Source organism: Puntigrus tetrazona, chromosome 4, assembly GCF_018831695.1.
Source record: "Puntigrus tetrazona isolate hp1 chromosome 4, ASM1883169v1, whole genome shotgun sequence".
NCBI classification, from domain to species: Eukaryota; Metazoa; Chordata; class Actinopteri; order Cypriniformes; family Cyprinidae; genus Puntigrus; species Puntigrus tetrazona.
The window spans coordinates 8906602-8932238 of NC_056702.1; the positions used below are offsets into that span (position 1 = coordinate 8906602).

The window sequence follows — 25637 nt, forward strand, 5'->3', positions numbered from 1 at the left end:
CAGGATTTTATTTTAGACACACACTCGTTCAGACACACAACTAATCTAAAAATTAAATTAAGGAAGTATTCGTATATTTGGGTTTACAAATAAGGGCTGTTTAAAACATCATACAAATATATTTCCCCTATTTCCACTGCAAAGAGAGAAATACTGGCCATAAATATCTCATTATTGACACATTATTTTTGATATTATTTATACAGTTACTTTAAAGTTAAAGATATTGTGGCTATTATTAAAATATTTGTCATCAGTTTTTTTCACTCATTTCATGGCCACATTGTGCTAAAATAGTGTTCACAATTCAACTAAATAAAAAAGAACAAATTTCAATGTGGACTCTAATTGATTAAAATGCGGAAACAACTTTATAAAAGTGGCCACACATTAATAAGTAATGCATGGGAACAAATGATAAAATCATAGCCGTAATATATTTCCCCCCTTTAGGTCATGCGAGGGGCTCCGTATAAAACACAATATTTATTCTTTTTTTTATTGAGCTGAAAACCACGCAGATTTTTGAGATCAGATCACACCAGCCAAGCATACTAATTAAATTTCACTCACTTAAAAGAAAAAAGTAAGCACTGTGCTCTGCTGTGTAGCATGTAGTATAGTATTCCATTCTCGACATAGCCTAACAAACACGAAAGTGCTCCACACACTGAATACCTACCGCAGGTAGGGGCCACAGAAAGGGAAAGCACCATAAAAGAGGGGAAAGACAGGGAAAAATGAAAGAGCAGGAAAGGCCAGACCTATTTTGTGACACTTGTCATTTGTGCATTGATTTTTTGGTCAGTATAGAGAGTGGGTACAAATTATGTCCAATTAGGGCTTTTGAGTCCCTAATGAGGAGCCACACTCACAAGTGTCTGAGAGGCCTCGCACATATTCATACACACAATTTATGATGAATGCGGGGGGAATCCTATCGCTACAAGAGAACGATTTGAGGAGGACTCAAAACAGTGACAAATCTGAGTCAGTTTGAACCAGATTCAGATCTTCAGCACTAAACAACTTTCTTTCTCTCTTCTTTCTCCCTTTCAAACTCCTCTCACTTTCATCCGCATACGCACAAAGAGCAACACTCATCTCTGATGTGAGCGACAGCTGCTTGCTTCCTCCTCTTGTGCTTGATTAGGAGCTGAAGGGACCTGTCCAATCAGGCCTATTCACACAATGCCCCTGCATTCACGCAAGCCCGGCGACCTCCCGTAACCCCTCTGGAGCTCCGCCCCTTCACCTTGACCTTCGGTGCACACTCTCACTCTCCTCAGCACTCCAAACCGCATATCCAATCATGAAAAGGACCGGCAAATTGGGACCATCGCTGTAGACCGGCAGAACGCCACTCGAAAGCATAGCTAATTAAAAAATCAAGTGCAAAGCTCCGAGCTCAAAACTAAACAAGAGATGGTGGGGCGGCTGGAGTGTGTACACAGTGTCAAATTACAGCGCTGGGCTTCTCTGTTTGAATGGTGTGAGCTTTTTTATTGTCTGTAAAATGAAAACTGAACGAACCTTATCAATCAACAGCTGAAATTGCCAGACTTGTAAATAAGCGACTTGGAAATTATGCCAGAGTGCGTTCGCCTTATTAGTGTACTAATTCAAATTGGTTTTCCACATGAATTTGTGTACTTACAGTCCTCAAACTTCGAGCAAGGGCTCTGATGGGTGGACTCTGTCTGGTCTTTTCCGTCCTGAAGCTTGGAGTAAATCTGCAGGGCTTTAGTCTTCCTCTCCTCAGTCTTCTTGTTCTTCCTCTTCCTCTTCTCTCGGAGTCTGTCGGACCTGTTTCTGTGCTTTTCAGCTTGCAGGACCGGGATCAGTATGGTCCCGCCGTTTGTTGAGCTATCTTTAATTTAGCAGACATAAAACCAGATACGGTGCATGTCAGATAGTTACTTAGAATCTGTGATCTAAAATGAATGAATATAATATATTCAATTTAAATGATTGTAAAAAAAAATATCAACTACATACATACAAAATACATACAACTGCAATTAACTGCATCCCAATTAAAAGCTTTTCCTGACATAATATATACGGTGTATATTTATTATGCATATATAAATACACACATGCAGTGTATATCTTGAAAATATGCATTTATATGCTATTAGATTTTATATTATACATAAACATATTAAATAATAATTATAATAATTATATTTCTCTTAAATATATACATGCATCTGTTTGTATTTATATATACATAATAAATATACACAGTACACAGACATTTATTATGTAAAGAAAACTTTTTTTTTGCGTAAATTAATCGTTTGACAGCACTAAATATAATATACTAGAAATAAATAAATAAATATAAATAAATATATATATATATATATATATATATATATATATATATATATATATATATATAATATATATATATATATATATATATATATATATATATAAATTATATATATATATATATATATATATATATATATATATATATATATATATATATATATATATATATTTTTTTTGCATGTCTTTTATCATTATTTTTATCAAAAAATCCTGTGTTATGGGACACTTATACCAGGACCACCCATAAAAAAATTCTGCTACGGTTTTAAGTTTTATATTTTCTTCTATAATTGCTCCTTCTCCACATTTTTAACCCATTTTGTGTATTATGAAATGTAAAAAGAATAAAAAAAGATATATTCGATATAATACAAACAATGCCTACTTTCTTTGTTTGTACCTATACTTGGCTTTTTTTGTGAATCGGATACCAATGGGCCGTCTGTGGCAGAATTCTCAAATGTTCCCCTTAACGCTTCCATTCAAAATGTACTTATTCTGTTTCCTTCCTTCTTTACCCATCAGAATCGCATTTTCTGTCCTTCCTCAAAGACGCCATTTAAAAGCAAAATGCTCTCTTGAGAGACCTGGAGGTCTGTTAATTTGCCAGCTCTCCCAAATTAGCAGCTTTCATTAGAACTCACTGAGAAGTCCTCACAAAGCACTTCCTGCGTTTAGAGACACAAAGAGTGAGATCGATTAGCACTGAACCTGTGGGGGTTTCTGTATTGTGTGTTCTTCAGCATTTAAATCTAAAACACTGGACGGTGATGTGGCTTTGTGCTGAAGTGTGAGAGAGAGGAGGAAGAAAATCAGCTCTTATTCTCATTAACACAACTGCACATGAATTCCTGGGGTCAGTTTGTTAATTATTGTGCCACAAAGGCACATCTTATTTTGGCTTTTAGCTTTTTTATCATTTCAGCCTTATGTTCCTATATCTAAAATTACAGGATGACCCAACACTGTAAGACAGTGGTTCTGCAAGCCTGTTCAGTAATATAGACAGCAGGAGGAAATAATAATAATAATAATAATAATAATAATAATAATAATAATAATAATAAAATGCAACTAAAGTTAGTTAAATTGAAAGAATTTAGTTTGTGTTCACCAAAACGCCTTTTTAAAAAAATAAGCTTAATTAATATTAATATTTAATAATTTAATTAAAAATTAATTAATTTAATTTAATAAGAGAAGAATAATATGGTTAAAATATTACACTAATAACAATTAACAACATTAAAAAGTAAAAAAAAAAAAATATATATATATATATATATATATATATATATATATATATATATATATATATATATATATATATATATATATATTTAATTTTTTTTTTTTTACTTAAACTTATTTTTAAGGACATTGCATTTTTAAAATAGATCAAAATATTAGTTCAACTTTAATCATTAGTTTTCCTGCTACAAGTAATTTTATAATATTATTTGTGATTATTAGATAAGATAAATGGATTTATGTTTACTTTTGTACCATAAGCAGATATTTCTATATACACAATGAAGGAAGTCAGATGTCTCATGACAGGATGCATAATTTCTTCCTTGTAATGTTCCCATCAAAAGACTCTGTTTACTCTGTATACTTTGATCATTTATCAGTATTATACACAGTTATACAGTTCATACATCTACAGATATTGCAGAGAAGAGCAAGTATCTCCGCTTGTATCTCAATTCTGATCATATAGGCTAATACTGCTATGGATCGCTCTCCTTGGCAGATGACAATACATCACACTCAAGATTTAATGGTGTGAAAACACCACACATATTTTATGGTTTTGCAAAACGGGCAAATGAGACGTGAATAAGGACAGTTAAGCACTAGCTCAGCTCTAAAAATGGGCCATAAGGGATCTGTGATCAGCTCTGTGCAACGTGAGAGCACTGACAACGAGACACCTTTGCATAAATCCTGCAAGGGCAAACGGGTTTACATAGTTTATGATTCATAGTTTATGATCCACAGACTGTTGGTCCTTGTAATCTTAGTCCGCAGCCCAAACTTGATGATGGAAAGTTTTCCGTTCATGCAAATTTTATTATCATCCAGTCAAGGAAAGCCTTTTGTTGTTTTCTGTTTATTAAAAAAAATAATAATTCTGGCAAGACTTCACACATGATTTCAGAGAAAGTACTTCCCACTGGAAAAAAAACCCCCACACTGACTATTGTTCTAAAATAAAATACAGAAACCACATTTTAATTGCTAATTAATCATATTAGTGACTTTTCCGGCGTTTTAGATTGTAAAATTAGATTTTAGAAAAGTCATGTTATATAAAATATATCTTTCAGTCATAATTGTTGCATTGCACTCTTTTTGTACCAAACAATAAAAACAAAAAATGTTTGCCCCATCTATTATTTCATAGTCAGGCTGTGCAGAACAATCCACTAAACTAATAATCAACATGCAGATTTAGTGCGTTTCTAAAACCTAGGTGTATTTTTTAAAGGCTTAAACGTCTCCAGACCCTGACCGCTGTGTGAAATCAAGTTTCACAGGGTAATTTGCGAAACCCAACTAATTCCATTCAGCATGGCCTATCTCTCCCAGTAAACCTCCTTTTCTTACACTGCCTAATCCTCCAATGCAGAACAGTGATTACTGAACGGTCAAAGCTGGAAACAAGGCGCTGACCTGCTTAGAAACCATCTTAAACCCACACACGCCAGGTTACCATACCAACTGGCCGGCCTGAAAGAGACAGATAGCTGGATTTGGCTGAGAGTGGCAGAGTCAAATCCTTCATCTAGCCCTCCCCTGGTGCTCACAAGGCCATGGAAGACAAAACACAAACCTCCCCTGGTCCGCCTTGGTTAACACACACCCTGCCCACCCTCCCGTGTGGAAATCCGAGCATCCAGCGCAGCAGAAAGATGCAAGAAGGTCGTCCGTGTATCTCTTTCTTTGTGTGTTTGAGAAAGGGATGAGCATCAACAGTACAATCGGGTGGCAAGAGGCTTTCAGGGGTACCACCCAGAGCCATTCTCTTCCAACTTTCGTCAGAATAGAGGTAGGGCTGGGGGGGAAAAAAAGAGAAAATCCCTCCTTGATTATTATTCATGGTCCCGATTGTCCTTTCTGGATCTTCAGTTTCCCAACTCGTCATTCCATTCTAGCAGCGCTGACAAGTGCCAATCAAAGAGTCGGTATCCGGGTTGTCCAAACGATTGAGGATTTGGCAAACAATGGCTTCCGAGCCCTCGGTGACAGTGGGAGAGAGACAATAGTGGCAAAGTGACTGTGTCAGTGTGTGGTCCTGTTTTAGGGTGAAACGATCCTGCTTCGAACATGGCTAATCTCTCCTTCCCCATCTCTTTCATTCACGCCCTTAATCTGTTCGCCAGCGCTTGGTGTCTTCCAGAACAATCCGCCTGGGTCAGTCCGGCTTAGGCCCTTGTTTTTGTCCGGAATGATGGCACATTCATGTCCTTCTGTGACATCTTCAGTTTCAGCTGAATGCTAAAGACTATAATAAACACTTGCAGGGGTCACCCGAGTGACCAGGGGGAAAGCAACAGTAGCCATTCCGTCACAAAAAGGGATTAGGACACCTATGAATTCATTATGAGTTGTGAGCACAAAAGAGTGGTCAGGGAGCCGACACTGGTGGGAATCGGGACCATGTCATGTGTCATTTGAACAGGGTACAAAACACCTTTATTAGTACGTGTGCCAATCATGATTTGAAAATCAGTCCTCAAAAACAAAATCAAGACGCGTCATGTTAGTTTTATAAATAAAAAATCGAAATCAGTTTAAATCAGACACATAGTTGCCCACAAATATTGATCACTTTATCCCTATAAAGCTTGAAGATTAGATTTTTTGTAATGGAAAAGACCAAATCTGAAGGTTTGCATATGTGTTTTTGATGAGAATACATCAGGCTTTTTTTTAGTAGTTATGCAAATGAAGGAAATGTAGCTGCTGACCTATAAAATATTGAGATCTTTATAACTTCTAGACTACATAAAAATACATCAATTGTCCTACAATAATTTTCTGATATTTAAAGGTTTACTTTTATTATAGAACTGTGGGGGAAAAGCATATGCTGGTCTAAGGCCTAATGTATCATATTTTACACTGTCATTTTAACTTGATTCTTCTAAATAAAAAGTTATTCTTACATTATAAAAATCAGCAAAGATTTCACCGCAAAAAGATATTTGTATCTCAACCTAAATAATCTTTAGCATTAGTAATTATTATTGTAAGTGGTAAGCTTTCGTCTCTCATTTCTCCCACTTTCCTCTCTTAAATGGAAACCTTCAAGAGTTATTTATTTATTGCTTATTTTTGAGTCCCGATCAGTGATAATCCACATGCTCTTCTCAGCTGGTGGCGTTAATCTCATGTCCACTGTTTTAGTCACATTGAGGTCTCTTCAATGCTTACTGGCCCTGGAATGACCTCGCACTGACCCCACATTGACCCTCTCTCCAGGAGTGACCGTGTCTTTGGACTTTGAGGAGGGTCGTTATGCTCAATCACTCCCACCATCTCCTAGGTTACGCGAGTAACATCTCTTTTGAGGTGAATTACTTTTGCTTGCCCCTCTTAGTGAAATCCCAAGGTCCCTTATTCATTTTGTTCCGGTTAGTTTCAAATGGCTAACTGAACGTTATTTGGTGTTGAGACCCAGACTTGGTCTTTGAAATATGGTGTGTGTGTGTGTATATATATGTATTGTCAATACAATACCCAATTGGCGTTATAGCAAAACCACTCACCTGTCAGCAAAGCACTGGGAGAGAGAGGCGACAAATAGAGCGGGACATTCTCATCTGAGGATTCACAACCTTGTGATGAAACAGAACAAAAAAAATTCCAATTTAATCATTTAGTCATCTGTTTTTTCTTTTATGAAACACAAGATGAGAACGTTTTCCTTTCCATACAGTGAGAGTGAAGGGTGAGCAATTTTTTGAACAATAATTTACATGGCAAGAATCACAGGGAATATGCTTGTGTTGCTTAAATTGTGCATTTTGTGCGTGAGACCTGGTCATCATCTGCATTGATTGTATAGAAAAGAGCAGTGTTATTATCCCCCTAAATTCCTTCCTTTGTCTTCCATGGAAGTAAAACGTTTGCGACAACATGACAACAGTTGAGAAAAAAGATTCCAATTTTGCCTCTCTTTAAGCACCTCAAAAGATTAAAGAAATTCTTGTAAATGTCCTTGAGTGTTTCAATGGGTTGTTTTGGGTTCAAATTTTGTGCCCTACAGATATGCCAGTCTGAGCCACTAATGGAGGTGGGTGACTGATCAAGTAACATGGAACATTACTCCCTCAACACTTTGACGGATGCTGGTCATTAACGTTATTCTTCAACGCTATGACAGATGCAATACAGCTCAGTCATAGCAGAATAGGCTTGAGCAGGATATTTCCAGTCTGCTTGTGGTTACATCATGAGAGGTAGGATGAGAGTAAATTAAAGAAGCAGACTCTTAATTTTCTTTCTGGGTCCTTATTTCATTTATGTACATAAGATGGCCACACAGCGAAGACAAGCCTGGCACCAGGCAGCTGCCTCTCAGAGGGATTATGTGGCTTAACTGTACCGGAGACACAAGGATACCAAACACTGGCCTGGCAGCGATGAGAGCTCCATGGAGTGGCACCTTAACTCTGAACACTCTTAGCAACATGCAGGTATTCATCCCTCAGGTGGACACTATGATAGAGCTTTCAGCTCGGGACTGGAAAAGTGTGTTACATTGCTCACATGCAGGACATCTTTCACATTTATGGTCAAAATGGTTTTCTTCTTTTGGTTTAGGTTTAAAGGAATATTCTTGGTTCAATTTAAGCTCAGTAACGATATTTGTTCATGTTAAATACCACAAAACTATTGTCTGACTTGCCACTTGTTTTCTGAAGGGAAAAAAAAATGGCGAGACTCCTAATGGAAGTAAATGGGGGCAAATTTTTCGGAGGATTTAAAAACAACTGCAATGTTTATACATTTATTTAACAACTTTCTCTACAAAATTGGGTTTAGTCATTTTTGGGGGTTCAGAGTTTTTAAACTAACTTGCTTATTCGCAAAAAGTTACATTTTCAACTTTGATTGGAGTGTTGTTATAACTTCTATCTGTCATGTGTCAATTCTCAACTGATCAGATCGTTTCTGACAGTTACGTGTTTGGTGAACGGTGGCACACCTTGCTCCTCGCAAGTGGTTTTTTCCCGGTTCCCAGAGCTGCTTTCAGACACCCTTGAGCTGAGAGAACAACTGGATGATGTCCTCGATACACTCCCCACACTGATGAGCTAAAAGCACAACGATTAACGCACAAACAGGTCAGCACAAACAAGACAGAAGTGTGTAGCCATAGGAATAAGTGTGTGTTTGCGGCGATGGCCCTGCTGTGCTGCAAAGAAGCAGTGGCCTCCCTAGTGTCGACAGTAATCTGTCCTGGGGAAAATCTATTGTACTGAAACTTAATTGACGGCAGCTTACAACACATTCATGTTTAGGCCACCATACCCCTCCCCTGGCTTTTCTCCTTCCTTCATAAAAGAAAGATTAATGCCGCCATCCTTTTGCACCTGCATCCAATGCTTTGAGTCCTCGTACCCCTCGCTGACACTGTTTACCCCCTAAACCTTGCCCTCTGGCCCCGCTGTGGCACATCCATGCCCTAAATCCAGCCCTCTTATCAGCAGGGCAAGTCAGAGAAGCCCAACTTCCTTTTCTATAAGCGACTGCACCTTTTTCTCATCCGTAGTGACTTATTAGCCCCACACCTGCCGCCCAGCAGCAAGCAGAAATCCCCCAGTCGCCTCCATACAGCAACGACAGTCATAAAGTGGCTCATAGATTCCTCTATGTGTGTGTTGAAATGGTTTTATGAGCAGAGTACTCACCCCGGGGCGCTTTCTGCGTCCCTTGAAAGTTGCCAAAGAATCTTGGCCGCTGTTTGTGCGACTTAATGGTTTGCGGTTGTCGGGGACTGCAAATAGACACACATGGCATGAAAACAAGGGCAGACCAAATACATAGAAGTGCAAAAGAAATGCAAGAAGAGGGACGACAGTGAGTGATTAATGCCTCATATTTGACACGACTGAAGGTTCATAATCCCTCTGCAAATACTGATAGAAATGGTGCCTCACAAACTCCAACAGCACCTGTCTACTCTCAGCATGCCAGGTGCAGACACACCTAGCGAGGAGCCTGGCCTCCACGCGCTGCCGTGCGTGTTTGTGCCAGATTTTAGAAACACATTAACACTATTTCAAAACACATCCGATCAATATTGCCCCCAGATCTGATCCAGCGCACGTGGCTTTTCTTTGTAGTGCCTTTATCTGTGGATTGGGCCTGAACAATGCACAATAGCCGAATCACAGTCTTACATCCTGATAGGGGGCCACTGCGTCCAGACGTGTTTTGGGTTTTGGGTTAATGATAAACTTTTTATCTTGATTAATATGACTTTTTCATATCTCCATAAAGCTTTTTTTTCCTGCAGGAGCAACAAACTGGTACATCTTTATGGCTTCAGTTAAGGACTTGTAGCCGCGCGCCCTGGAACAGATGAGAGGCATGCCGGCTTTGGTTCAAAGGTAACGGCAATGGGGTCACACACACATACGCATACACAAATACTAAAAACATTACTCTCAAGGACGGCCAACAATCGGCACACCCGTAACGTTATTCCCCGACGCCCTCTCACAATTGCCAAATTTCCCCAACTCAAATCAACCGTTCCTCGTGGGATTTTTGGCCCCCCTCCTAACTGTTATTTTTCAGAGTTATTTAAAGGCAATCAAGACACTGTTGCTCGTGAATGTAAACATTGCAATCTGATGTAAGGTGTAGGGAGAGATAGCAGGGTCCAATGCATCTGCTACGGTCTTTTTACGCGCAAATACAAGCACAGAAAGGCAAGCTTATACCTGCACACACCCACACACAAACGGACGCAGACATACACCGCTACGCTGGACAGGTGCTTGGCAGCTTGCTATATGATATGTAATGTACCCGTGGACTGATAATATTGGGGAATGCCCGAGCTCCAGACTCTAAGGCCTGGTTCATACTCCTCCCCGTCCGGAGTTCGACACCATTCGGGGCTTGGGATGGAACATGGACTTTCAGATCCTTTTCGCTCCAAAAGCAGGAGCTGCACACGGGACAAAGATCCCAGATCACCCGAATCACATCCCACAGTTAAAGCTGCAAGTCCAGGACTCAGATCTGTGAAAAAATAGAAAAAACATGCTCATTAGTAAGAGCTAATTTAATGTGAAGTTGAAATAATAGTTTTATTTATTTTTTTTGTTGTACTTGCACCGGTATTTCTGGTGTTTTTGAGTTCTATTTGTACAAAATAATATTTGAATATTTCACTAATATGTATTAAATATATATATATATATATATATATATATATATATATATATATATATATATATATATATATATTTATATATATATATATAGAGAGAGAGAGAGAGAGAGATAGATAGATAGATAGATAGATAGATAGATTTTATCTTCAATAAATTGTTTCATAAATGTAATAACTGCATGTGCAGTATCCAAAATAATCATAAAGATCACATTTTTATCAAAGTTTTAAAAGACAATCTCTACCTTTAAGCTCTAATATCCCTAATTTTTGTGGAAATATTATAAAATCATAATTTGTACCATATCTGTTTGGTGATAGTAATTGTTAATACCTGTAAAACTTTAAAAAAAAAGGTACGGTGAAGGATCAATCTTTCATCGTGTGTCATAAGGGTCCTGTGCTTGCGGTCACACCCTAGTAATGGGAACACTATTGCTATGGGACACATATGCAAATCTCCAACCCACACTACTGAGGTGTGGCAGCTAGGGGAATTCACTCTACTGTCTACACTCTAACCATGAATCTCAGCTTTTCACACCTTATTTTTTAATGACACAGACTAATTTTACTGTTTGCCAATGACTTTCAGAGATACAGCTCCATAAACAGGCCCATAAGATTCTATTGTTGTCTGTCTGTTTTCAAACACAGACAAAATGTCACAAAGAACCTGTTTGAGGAATAATGTGCTCCCTTTTTAAACACTCTCAGATTAAAAAATATATTGTCTCATTTAAATATCAGTTTTTGTCTTTTTTTTGGAAACAGATAGGACAATTGTGCAAAAACGTGTAGAGCTACGTATTAAATGCTTGCGTAACATTGCTCATATTAACCCCGTTTAGAAATACCAGCTTAGACCAGCTACTTTATGTTGGTTTGGTGCTGGTCTAGTTAGTTGACCAGCAGTACACCGACATCTAAAAAACAACACAGACACGTAGTTTGCTTACTTTTTAATCACTGAATAAAAACTAAATAAAAAAACTGTGGGTATTGAACAAAATGATCAATGGGAGAGATCTAACACTTTAACTCCACTAAGCCTGGTTTCAAATCTTGGTCTAACACTGCCACCCAGATAGAAACTCTCCTCATGTCATCTTTATTAAATCCCTGAGCTGTTCAATTTATTGCATCCACAGCAGAAACATTTCTAAAAACTACACAGCGACTGAGACCGACATTTATTCCTTATGGATTTAAATATAATGACATGCATTACAGTGCATGGGAACACTGTGCATTATAAACACATGTTAGCCTTCCAGAGGGAGCTAGAAAGGTGAAAGGATCAGGTCAGGAGGTCAGGTCACACAGGCAACCAGAAACGCTTAACGCCGTGTCAAAGATTCAGGAGGAAATCCTAAGGGAAAAATTCACTTAGGTAATGTTTCTGTTCTCCTCTCTTTCTTACCACATTCTACACACACACACACACACACCACAATAATCCCCGGGGCAGGGTGAAGACAGAGACGTGTCCAATTGAGGGATTAAGTTTTTCACAACAACAAACAGTTTTGAAATAATGTCTGTGGGGCAACGGTGTCATGAAACAGTGCCGTTAGTAGACAGGTAAATAAAGTTTACACAGCGGCAAGTGATTTTAATCTCTTTGTCCTTACAAGGTTTTTCCATGCCTGACAGCATCACTTATTTACCAGTGGACACTTCTGTTGAAACAGAGAGTAAATATAATGGCACGTTGAACCAGTACGCAGGTTCACATGATTAGCATAGACAATCAACTGATTACTTGGAAAGATTTAAATATGGAGCAACTTCTGTTTGTTACAGGCAAAGCAATGGATCAAAATGATCAACATTATAGAGAACTGTTATCATCAAAATGAAAACAACAAAAGTGTCAAATTTAATTCAGCAAAAGTGCATTAAAGCGACCAAAGGAGAATATACGTCAAAAGTTTTACATTTTAAATAAAGGTGAACGTTCTGTTGCGCAAAGAAACATGAAAAAGTAATGTATCACTATTTTTAAAAAAATTATAATAATAATTACCCTTTTTTAACAATAATAATAAAAAAAAATAGTTCTTAAATACCAAATGAGCATATTAGAATGGATTCTGAAGGTGATCGTGTGTAACTGAAAATGTAATGTCAGCAAAATATTAATTTATGCCATCACAGGAGTTAAACAGAATAGAAAAAAAGACATTGTTGACTTAACACAAAGTACATTTTCCCAATCATTTTGTTTCTCTGTCTGAATCCTGTCCATGTTTTTGGGAGTGTTACCTGTGGCAGGTGAGGATCGGTCAGTTTGACTCCCGGCTGGGTGGTCTGGAGACGCACAGGAACTTGAGCGAGGGGCCAGATCATCCAGCTCAGCAAAGATATCAGACTGTGACCTGTCAGAAAGGGAGTCAGGGGTCCCTCCCAGTAAACTCTCATCTGAAACGGTCCAAAAACATTATAAGTAAATACAAACGCAATACACTGTGTAAACATCTCTTTATGCGCTCATCTGAGGTATTTGCATTTTAACGCAATGGACGTTTTAACCTATTTCCTCAGCTGTCATACCAGAATGCAATTTGATTATTGCTCCAGGCTGATTGAATAGCGCAATACCTGCAGAGGCAAAACAACCATCATTACACCCTCCCCTGCAGGGCCGTCTCAGTTCCTGAGAATGACTTTTGGCCAGAAGCTTCTGTGGTACTAGTGTAGATTTACAGATACAGATACAAACAGTCATAATTCACTTGTGTGCACAGCTATAGGTTATTTCTTGTTTAATTCTCATTATAAACCCTTGCAGCACACATTACACACACACACACACACAGCTATTGTATGGGAGCAGCCCTCGGCTTACCACTCACACACACAATAGAGAGACTTGACTCAACACTTCAAAACATATTGGTGCTGTCAAGCTCATCGTCATCTTCAGCCAAGTGCTTCTTGAGACTTGAGTCTGTGTGTCTGTGAGGGAGCGCATGTGGGGTTTGTGTACACCAGCCTATAGGTTGGATGAAGGCAGGGTCGGAAATTAATCGGGGCTTGATGTAAAAAGCCACTCTGTGCAAAAATGGCAGGATTTTTTCGCTTTTTATTTACCTAAAATATTTATTGTTTCTCATATAATCAAGGTTTTAGTGGCTTTCAAATATCATTATTGCCATATGATCATTCAGAAATCATGCTGATTTGGTGCTCAAGAAACATTTAGTGGAACTTCTCGTGGAATCCTTGTAAGTTCAAATATGAGTATTAATAAAACAGTTTGAATACTGTATGACTATATACAGTGTGTGAATGCTGTATATAGTAATACATTATTGGATCCCAAGCCTTTGTGTGACACTTTTTGTTAATCAGCCAATTTGCAATTATTATTTTGCCTTATTTCAATTATTCTGTAGGTGCTCAAAATTTGCAAGGAGACAGTTCTTTCAAAGGGTCTGCAGCAGAAAATGTAGAATTATATTTGCCTGATTACATATTTCAGGCTGTGTGCATGTTATAATCGTTGAGTAAATATGTATGTGCCATCTTTTTTCTCTCCTTTTTCTCTCATTGGCCGCAATGCATGGACATTTCGAGGGCTGTGTGTGTGGTATGGTGTCTCAGTGAGGCCTGGGGGTCCCGCTCATTGTCAAGGACAGTTAAGATGGGGCTGAAAGAGGTCGCTGTGGGGTCGGCCACTGACTGCTGGACCATAGCACGGCGAGGTGACAGAAAGCTGGTCAATTTCACAAAAAAAGACCCCCATACTGGCCTATAGTGCTGTATGCACACAACTGCACACCGACAGACTTGACGAAAGCTTTAAAAGGTCGTTCCCCCATGTGTCATTTTCTGTCCCCCATTGCAATAAAGTAAATTTCTAAACTGCAGCTCTACTATCCAATCAGTGATATATTATCTGTCTGGCCCCATAAGTGAGCAAACAAGACCCTGATAGTCGCTTTATCACTCCTCTGGCAAAAAAAAGACGAAGAAATCTCTCTGCAATTTCTGAATTGTTTGCTCTCTCTTTCATGAACTCTCAGTTTGAGTCAGATTTTAGTGCCCCTGCCCTTTATCCTTACAGGGGACGGTAAATTAGCGCACGGAGGGCATCTAAGAGATACGCATTGTAGCTGTGGCTCGCTCACTGTTCACCCGTCAGTGAGGCGGCGGTCAGCTCGGATTTATGACCGCCGCTCCACACGTCTGCCTTTCAGGGAGTGGAGAGAATAGAGAGAGAAAAGAGGAAGAAAGAAGGGAACGCAGGAGGCTGAGGCTCAGAGGGGAGAACACGACGCAGCCGGCATCACAGCCACCCCCCTCGTCCCCCATAACGTCCCCCATTGTAAAGGCCTTGGCTGCTTTGAACTGGGGAATCAAACGGTACCAACCTGATTCCCCATCAAAAGAACCCCCTCGCTTTCCCTCTGCTTTCAGCAAAGAGCAGAAGAGAAAAGCTCCTTGCCATATTTATGACTTAGTCGCTGTGTCGAGAAAGCCGAAGCTCATGGTCGTGGTGTAGGACTTTGATTTTCTTTTGTTCCCTTTCATGTCTGAAGTACGGTGAATGTTCAGTTCTCTTTGGCCAAGCTGACCCCAGCGTGTGTGGATGATTATGCGAGACTCAGTCTAATAAAGTGTACAGTGTGTGTAGGTGTGTCTGTGTGTGTATGAGATCCGATTGTGCCATTCTTTCAGGCATGGAATTTCTAAAAATGTCCTCAGAAGAATAGAAAACCTTGAGTCAAGTTCGTGAATAGGCTAAATAACGTCTTAATTCATTTAAATTGAATGATTCATGCTACAAACACACACCCACACAAAAAAGTAATTTTGTGTTGTTAACGTAAACATATTTAAGACTAATTTACTTATAGAATATATCTTTAAAAAATATTCAAAATAAAAAAAAATAAGACTAAAATAAAAATAATTTCTTAAGTTAGTACATTTTTATGTGTTGATTTAATTACATTTGATGAGCTGTAGAGAAAATTAAATGCATACATCATGGTACTTTTACCCGATCTCATGAATGTGCATATAAATAGTAAACCAAATAAAAATGAAAACTAATGGTATAGATATGCAAAAATGGACATTGGCATGTTTATGCTATGCGTATATATGATATGCTTATGATATATTGTACATCACATTTGTGTCATATATACGCCAAAGTAAATTTTTTGCATATTAATACCACCAGTTTTTGTTTTTATTTGCCATACTTTTTATATGCATTTTCATGGGACAATCCTGCAAATAGAGTATAATCAGTATAAAGTCAGTAATTTTCTTTTCTTTATGTAAAGACATTGTTGCTGTCAATGCAGGGTCAGAAAGCTCTTTAAATTTTGTTGAAAAAATCTTAATTTGTGTTGTGAAGATGAGTGAAGATATATATAGTCCTAATAATAAGATTATATTTGGAACAGCGGATGTTTATGTCCCATTATACTCACCTTGCAGCTCATCTTGCTGTGGCATGATGGGAGGAAGCACAGGCCAAAGGTTCCATTCTGATCGACTATCCACTGTTAAGTATTCAGGTTTTTGTGCCTGAATGCTTAGGCCAGACTGGCTGGATCCAGGGCGTCTGTGCAGGGTTTCATATGTGGACTGTTGGGTGGCTGGGGTTTGCAGAGATTGAGGGGTTTTGGAGGTGTAAATTGGAGTGTCTGGCAAGCAAGTGGAAGGTGTTTCTTGCTTGCAGGAGGTGAGAGATCTAGAGAGACATGCTTGAAGGACATCCATTCGTGAACTGGCCTGACTGTAACTACCTGCAGAGGTGAAGTGATGCTCGGGGAGAGAAGTAGAGCACCGCTCTTGATAATAATTACACTGGTCAAGGTCAGAAACATCTTTGTCATCTGTATTATTGTCTTCACAATGGTCAATGCTGAAGTTCTCTAGTAATGAAAAGACAATGCAGAGATAAATCATTTAAAGATCATCATTTATGTTTTATTTTATGGATAATAACCCAGTGTTCAAGGAGAGCCATGTACCTGATGGGGCATCTGAGAAGCTACTGTTCAGATCAGTGCTACGGCTGAACTGGCTTGAGGAAGGCCGGCTAAAATCAGAAAGAGAATTTGGGGTCACAGATGAACTTGGTGTGCCTGGAGTAACTAGGCTACTCGGAGTACTTTGGGTGCCAGGAGTAGTTGGGGTGGCTGGGATGCTTGGGGTTGTTGGGGTGGACAGAGTTGTTGGACTCATTGACTCCTTTTCAGCCAGTTCGTGGTGCCCTTGATTCAGATCTTGTGAAGCAAAGCATGCATCTCCTTCCTCATCTGTCGGTTGCAAATGTGTATTGGGGGTTTGGGATTTATGAGGGTGATCAACAAATTTGAGAGTCAGAGGAGGACTTGTCAGGAGTTCTGGAGAAGCTCTGTTTGGATTAAGGCATCCAGATACATGCGGTAGAACTACACTCCTGCTGGAATTATTCACATTTTGGTTCCTCCTGACATCTGGGAAAAAAAGAGGTTGAGATATTTTCAAATTAATGTGGATATGAAGACAATAAATTTCTTCAAGAGGTTGCAGGCATTTGGGTACAGTTACTAGAAGTGTCCAATTCTGCTCCTGTAGGGTCACCTTCCTGTAGAGTTAAGCTTTAATCTGTTTTAACACACCTAACTGGAGGTTTCTAGATTAGCTGGGTGTAGATTTAGAGCTGAACTTTGCAAGAAGGTGGTCCTCTAGGAGCAGGATTGGAAACCCCTGGCCAAGGGGGAGATTACATCTGGGTCAAGGTTAGGGTCGCACCGCAGTATGGGGGCTTGGGGGATCTTTAGACAAAGATGCAAATGAGAAAGGGCATCACAAATTCACAAGAGCAGAAATCCTTCACTAAACAAACCATACCGCAACAGAGCACCCAGTCTGCAGCTGTCTCATGTATTGATGAACAGGACACACTCGCGTACATCCACACACACACAGGCTTAATGACAGACATTGTTCAGGCCGCACACAAAAAGAGGTCCTGAATAATTAACATGGGGGTCCTGCATGAGGGTCAGGCGGAAAGCGTATTCATCATCATTTACAGCTAAAAAGGAGAGGAGAGAGGCAAAGGCCACCCAGCCCAATAGCTGACGCTGCCCTACTCCACTGAGCCTCAGAGCAAACAGTCTTTTGCCTGTTGCGGGCCCCTGGTTCCTAACAAGGGCCCCGGACACCCCCTCCCCTTGAAAACTCTGCCCCTCTGTAGGAGCAGCTGTCCAGTTCCCAGCTCAGCATGCAGAGTGACTCTAAGATATGATAATTACCACTTGCAACCACTATATGAAGGAACTCATTCTCATAATTGGGATTAGAAACCCCATATAGCTAATTATGGATGCAATGACAGCGGAGCAAACAAGTGAGCCCAGCCTGACTCTTTCTTCAATGGGTCTTGATGCTGATGCCTGCTGGGAGAGAATTACACAGACTTTCCTCTCGCACGATGTGCAGTGGTCCTCACTGGTCTTTTTCTCGCTGAAGAAACCGAAATGACATATGATGTTTTGATGTAGTTATGACAAAGGGTTCAAAGGTTTCAAAAAAACTCTAAGGGACACGATTCAAAGCTTCTGGGACCACGTTTTTGGGTGGGCCCCATAACCAGTGGGGTGTAGAACCCTGGTGGGTCTCCCTGAGATTATCTATCTATCTATCTATCTATCTATCTATCTATCTATCTATCTATCTATCTATCTATCTATCTATCTATCTATCTATCTATCTGTCTGTCTGTCTGTCTGTCTGTCTGTCTGTCTGTCTGTCTGTCTGTCTGTCTGTCTGTCTGTCTATCTGTCTATCTGTCTGTCTGTCTGTCTGTCTGTCTGTCTGTCTGTCTGTCTGTCTATCTATCTATCTATCTATCTATCTATCTATCTATCTATCTGTCTGTCTGTCTGTCTGTCTGTCTGTCTGTCTGTCTGTCTGTCTATCTATCTATCTATCTATCTATCTATCTATCTTTCTGCCTGTCTGTCTGTCTATCTGTCTATCTATCTATCTTTCTGCCTGTCTGTCTGTCTATCTGTCTATCTATCTATCTTTCTGCCTGTCTGTCTGTCTGTCTGTCTGTCTGTCTGTCTGTCTATCTATCTATCTATCTATCTATCTATCTTTCTGCCTGTCTGTCTGTCTGTCTGTCTGTCTGTCTATCTGTCTATCTATCTATCTTTCTGCCTGTCTGTCTGTCTGTCTGTCTGTCTGTCTGTCTATCTGTCTATCTATCTATCTTTCTGCCTGTCTGTCTGTCTGTCTGTCTGTCTGTCTATCTATCTATCTATCTATCTTTCTGTCTGTCTGTCTGTCTAGCCAGAGTGACAGCTTCATGCCATAGATATTCGTTGTATTTGCTCATCGAATTAAAGCAAAAAAATGTACACCAGTAGACTAACCGTCTTTGGCCCTCGTCCCTTATCGTTTGTTGTCCCCCAGGCCAGTATGAGTCCCCCAGCAGGGGCCTGTGTTGAAGCAGACCAGAGGCCCCTACACAATACGCTCTTGTTCAACTCAGTCTGTGTCACTGAGGAGTCAGAGGACAGAACAGCGAGAGAAAAGGATTGAGTGAGAGGAAAAGGAAAAAGAGTGAGAGAGAGGCTGGAAAGCACATAGCTGCACTGCTGTTCTTACAATACCAGTGCCTGGTCCATCTGTCACAGTCACACACACACACACACACACACACACACACAAATGTATGTGTGTGAACGGCATGTGTCATATCGCACTGTCGCGGTCTCGCCCCCTCCACTCTCCTTGGGGAGCTAAAGGCAGGTCGGGGTGGATTGTTAGAGTCTCCGAGCACCATATGGCTGTATAATTAGTTTTGGCCTGTGATGTGGAGTAATGCTCCCATCTCTGTTGACTCCCAAGCTCGCTTTGAAAGACACGGTCCTGATGTGCGTTAATGACTGATCTTATCCGAATACCTTCACACCACAGCACTCAGGCCTAATGGAAGTAGCAGGCCACCAGGAGGGCGGCGCCACAGTAAACATGCATATACGAGCTTGATGGAGGCATTGAGATTCATGCTTGCTTACTTAACACAGTAGCTCAGTTTCAGATCATTTGTTTAATTCGAGGAAGGCATGGTGCACTGTCGAGTTAGTTTTGGTGAGAAAAGTAATTTCAAAACCGAAGGATAAGTGCTGTTACTCTGTTATAATATTAAAAGGGATACACTGATGTGAATCAATAAGTCAATAATTATTTTCAAGCAATTGAGAATTTATTTAGGCTACTTTATATACTCTTATATACTTTTATATTTATATACTTAAATATTACATGTTCATTTAGGCAATTCAATATAGTGTGTAGAATGAAAAATGGATGGTAATTTTGAGATTTGCTAAATTATTATTTCATTTTTTAAGATTACCTTTAAATAAGCGAAGTTGGTGTCAGCGGTAATGTAAATGGGGAAATGAGCATGCACAATTATGTGAATAAATAAAATATAATAGCGATAATAGTACCTTTTAAAAACTAATAAGACTCTCAAAATAAGTTAGTTTGGTGATGAAGATATTTTCAAAACTGAATGATAATTGCTGTTATCATGTAATATAAATAAAGGATACATAGATATGACAATTATCATACTGATCAATGAATCAATAATTATTTTCAAGTAATTAAAAAGGTGTATAGTTTTATTGTATACATTTACATTTATATATTTAGTCTAAATTAAAAGTGAAACATTAAAAAAAAGAATGAATTATTTTAATACATTTAAGCAACAGAGCATTATATTGTATAAAATAAAAAAAATTACGTTAATTTTGAGATGTATTATTGACGTATTACAGTTTTTCTCAATTGCTTTGGCACATTTTTCAAAACAGTCTTAACTTTCTCTAAACTGTTAGTGCAAATGTCAAAACTGTTTGCTAGAACTTCAGAACTCTATTGCATGTCTGCAAAATGTAGTTAGTCACCCAAAACTTTTCATTCATGCTTCAAAACCTAGTTATCTTGTCAGTCATTTTTGCCAAGGCCACCAAAATATAAAGTATTTTTGTCATTGTGTGAGCCACGCTGGTCAAAATGTTTAGCTGTTTTTTCACCATGGCACTCAACCATGGAAATTAAGGTTTTAGTAAAACAAACAAAAAACAAAACAAAACTGATATTTGTTGAGAACAGTCAATAGTACATAGAAAAAAAAAAGTATATGAACATTTGTATTTATACAGTACATTTATTTTTGTAATGCACTACATGTAAACGGAAATCTTGCTCGTCCAATTACTGTACATTTCAGATGTCTTACGTTACCACAAATGCAAAATAACACCCATGAGAAGAAGAAAAAAAAATTATTCTTGGTGGACATCCTGTCGCTCTTGTTGGTCAGGCCAAAGATTTTCATCAGCATCACATCTGATGTTTTCCATTGCAATGCACCGGGGAAAAAATCTCCTTGAATGCCGTACCCATCCCCTGCAATGATCAGCTGTGATGTCCTCACATGCAGCATTCATGGCATTCAACAGAGACTCTGACTCTTCTATTTCCACCTCTTCCTCTATTGTGTCTTCCTCTAACACCACCACCACGTATTCTTACACGTCTTCCAATTACTCTTCTACGAGCATGTTGCTGCAGTTCAGGGTTGTGGAAGTCCTCCATTTTCCAAAAAAAAAAAAAAAAACTGGTAGTGATTGTGCTGTAGGCAATCTACATATATATGCTCCCAAACTTGATGGGTTACATGGTTGAATTACAGTTTTTCTCAATTGCTTTGGCACATTTTTCAAAACAGTCTTAACTTTCTCTAAACTGTTAGTGCAAATGTCAAAACTGTTTGCTGGAACTTCAGAACTCTATTGCATGTCTGCAAAATGTAGTTAGTCACCCAAAACTTTTCATTCATGCTTCAAAACCTTGTTATCTTGTCAGTCATTTGGCCAAGGCCACCAAAATATAAAGTATTTTTGTCATTGTGTGAGCCACGCTGGTCAAAATGTTTAGCTGTTTTTTCACCATGGCACTCAACCATGGAAATTAAGGTTTTAGTAAAACAAACAAAAACAAAACAAAACTGATATTTGTTGAGAACAGTCAATAGTACATAGAAAAAAAAGTATATGAACATTTGTATTTATACAGTACATTTATTTTTGTAATGCACTACATGTAATCGGAAATCTTGCTCGTCCAATTACTGTACATTTCAGATGTCTTACGTTACCACAAATGCAAAATAACACCCATGAGAAGAAGAAAAAAATGATTCTTGGTGGACATCCTGTCGCTCTTGTTGGTCAGGCCAAAGATTTTCATCAACATCACATCTGATGTTTCCATTGCAATGCACCAGGAAAAAATCTCCTTGAATGCCGTACCCATCCCCTGCAATGATCAGCTGTGATGTCCTCACATGCAGCATTCATGGCATTCAACAGAGACATCTGATCTTGTGGTCTGTGATCATATACTTTCCACCTCCATGCTGAAAAAACTCTTCTATTGGATTTAGGAATGGAGAGTACGTTGGAAGGACCTCCACAGTTATTCTTTCATGTGCAGCAAACCACTCCCTAACAATGTTGGTTCGGTGGAAGTCCTCCATTTTCCAAACAAAAAAAAAAAAATGGTAGTGATTGTGCTGTAGGCAATCTACATATATATGCTCCCAAACTTGATGGGTTACATGGTTGAATTAATTGGTTGATTGGTTGATTCAAATTGTGTTGCAATTAGAGGTCATTAGCCAAATATCAGACATTACAAACAATGTCAATGACAGATATTTATAGAATATACATGTATGTATACTAACTTTTCATAACTGAATGGATCGTTTTGAGTGTGATGGCTTACACAATGAAAAAGGATTGAAAAGTTATGAAGAGTTTGACAGTTAAAGTGAGAATCGTCTGATCAGTTTTGATCAACAAGCCATATGCAATTAATTTTTGTGCAAAAATGCAGACAATTGTACTTACTGTTTGTGCACATGTGCCAAAGCATTCGCAATTTGCTCAAATCAATAAGAAATTCTAATCTGATGTGAACAAGAAGCTAATTGTTTAGAGATCTGAACTTATTGTTTTGAAAAATTAAAATTTCATTCGAGAATTGAGCCAAAGCAATTGAGAAAAACTGTAATTGGTTGATTGGTTGATTCAAATTGTGTTGCAATTAGAGGTCATTAGCCAAATATCAGACATTACAAACAATGTCAATGAGAGATTAGAAATACAATGTATACTAAACAATGTCAATGACAGATATTTATAGAATATACATGTATGTATACTAACTTTTCATAACTGAATGGATCGTTTTGAGTGTGATGGCTTACACAATGAAAAAGGATTGAAAAGTTATGAAAGAGTTTGACAGTTGGAAAGAATCGTCTGATCAGTTTTGATCAACAAGCCATATGCAATTAATTTTTGTGCAAAAATGCAGACAATTGTACTTACTGTTTGCGCACATGTGCCAAAGCATTTGCAATTTGCTCAAATCAATAAGAAATTCTAATCTGATGTGAACAAGAAGCTTGTTTAGAGATCTGAACTTATTGTTTTGAAAAATTAAAATTTCATCCGAGAATTGAGCCAAAGCAATTGAGAAAAACTGTAATGATTATTTATATACTTTCTATTTTTAACATTACCTTTAAATAAGCAAAGTTGTTGTCAATGGTAAGGTAAATGGACTAATGAGCATTCACAACGATATGAAAAAAAAATATTATTAAATGAAATATATTTTATATTGGGCGATAATGGTAAAATTAAAAACAACAAACTAATAATTACTTTTTTTAAATTAAGAAGTTCAAATAATGACTGACAGGTGATGCCTTCTTTTCATTGACAGTTTGTTCTGTTCCTGCTGTACCCTGTAAAAGGACAATATCACTACTGACCTGGACTTCTTTGAGGTTGTGGAGCACTCCGCTGTCGCTGTTTTTGCCCCAGATGATTAGGCCCAGGTCTGGGATGCGTGTTTAGGAAATGTGGGGGTCTAAAATGAACAGGCCAGGCCTCCATATGAGCATGAAAACGAGAACACGGGGGTGGAGGGCATTTCTCATGTCTGGTTACCTGAAGAGAGAAAAAAAAACATCTTTGTACTAATTTACAAAACAACATTTGGAAAGCCACTGCACAATAAGTACCTCTCTGCAGCGCCCCCCAGTGTTGACTTATTGAACAGCTTATTCAATATTGCCTCTCTCACATTTTGAATTCTCGCTGCAGGGCTAGCATGGTCCTCCCTCGGTTAAGTTAATGAATTTGGGACAAGAAAGCAAGGAGCAGCAGTTGGCTGATGTTGATATTTAGAAAGGTTAACTAGTTTGACCTTCTCCTGTTGGCTAGCAACGACCAGCAAGCAAACATAGCTGCATCCTCAGGCTAATTTTTTACGAACACATAACATGTAAATATTTATGGGAATTTGAAGAGAGTTCTTCGTACTTCTCTGTGTGTGCGCTCGCTTACTTTCTCTTTGCTTTGTGTAGCCAGATGGGTGACACACTGCTTATACCTTGTCAGAGAGCGAGTTTTAACCTGTCCGGTGCTACAGGGCATTGTTAACAAGCACAAATACACACACGTCTTGATGTCTTTATCCCTTTTGAATTGACTGACAGTAAATTGCTGAGTAAACATGGCTATGTCTGAGCCGACAATGTTATCAAAGGGGACATGTGCTCCCTGTTTGCTGCGTTACTGGAGCTCAGAGCGGTGACCCGAAACCATTTTACACTCTCTCTCTGACACTAATGAAGCTTCTCTTCTGATACAAACAGATCTTTCGCACCTTTTATCTCCCTTCAGTCATTCTTTCATTCATTCGATCTCTCTCTCTGTCCTCCTGTCCCAACACATCTGTCTTAAACGCCTGAAAGGGATCCCTATGTCCATTACCCACTTTTTCATGTTGTTAAGGTTAGTGAAACATGCAATCCTAGTGTTTAGGATCACTTAAAGCCCATAATTGCAGTAACACCACCACACGATTTGGGGAAATTGCGCAAACAAATTTGGGATTTAATAAACTATTTTCAAAATGTGGCTATGCTACTATCACTTCTACTATTAAATAATAATAGCAATGATAATGCGTTTGTTTTATCATTAAATAAAAATATTAAACAAAATATTTAAGAATATAATAAGATAATAAATGGCAAAAACGTAGTGAAAAATAAAATCCTTCTTCTTAAGAATAATAATCATTTTTATGTATTTTATATTATTAACTAAATATATTAAACATAATATGTAGCATTACCATTGTAATATTCCACTATAAACTATAAACAACACAAATTATGTAACATTGTATGTATTATCATATGCTCTTTGTTATATAAAATAATTATTATTTTATTTTAAAATTGCAGGAGAGCCCTCACATTTTATTTTATATATTATTATATATGTATATATTATCATTATTATTATTTATTTATTTATTTTTGGATTATAGGATTATAGGCTCTTCTTATTATAAGTCTGGGAAGACAGTTATGCAAACAAAACAAAACCTCAGCTAAAAAACTCTTGGTAAAAAATTTGGCAAAATTGCTTTTTCCTTTCATTTCCTTTGGTTTGAAATTAATTGCAAAATGTACTAGATGATTAGATTTATTTCCACCTTTGAGCACTTCTGAAATGTCTTATACGGCTATTTGTAGTACTATTATTTTATGATTTGTTTTGTGTGCCGTTTAGACCAGGATGAGTTTGGATGGATGAGTTTATGTGGAGCAGCATTTACTGCAACCTGAGTCTGAAAACACTGAGCTGCCCGTGTGTAAAAGAAGTAAGCAAAGTTTCCAGGTAACAAACTTAGTAACTTAGTAACACTTCCGAAAATGCACAAATCAGGCCCTAAA

General features: G+C 38.3%; 1 protein-coding gene across 9 annotated transcripts in view; it reads right to left on the reverse strand.

The window, feature by feature from the left end:
* The window catches only part of LOC122343470, a 49385-nt gene that overhangs the window by 14583 nt on the left and 9165 nt on the right, over positions 1 to 25637 (reverse strand). For all 9 annotated transcript variants that reach the window (XR_006250786.1, XR_006250788.1, XR_006250787.1 and 6 more), the window contains 9 exons: positions 23658 to 23835; positions 16765 to 17232; positions 16219 to 16665; positions 13034 to 13189; positions 10396 to 10611; positions 9270 to 9355; positions 8564 to 8672; positions 7122 to 7190; positions 1658 to 1870 (listed from right to left, as the gene is read on the reverse strand). Coding sequence is in view for 6 of the 9 variants with exons in the window: in XM_043237952.1 (XP_043093887.1) it covers positions 1658 to 1870; positions 7122 to 7190; positions 8564 to 8672; positions 9270 to 9355; positions 10396 to 10611; positions 13034 to 13189; positions 16219 to 16665; positions 16765 to 17232; positions 23658 to 23835 (1942 nt within the window). In the remaining 3 variants the exon portion in view is untranslated. The remainder of the gene's footprint in view (positions 1 to 1657; positions 1871 to 7121; positions 7191 to 8563; positions 8673 to 9269; positions 9356 to 10395; positions 10612 to 13033; positions 13190 to 16218; positions 16666 to 16764; positions 17233 to 23657; positions 23836 to 25637) is intronic.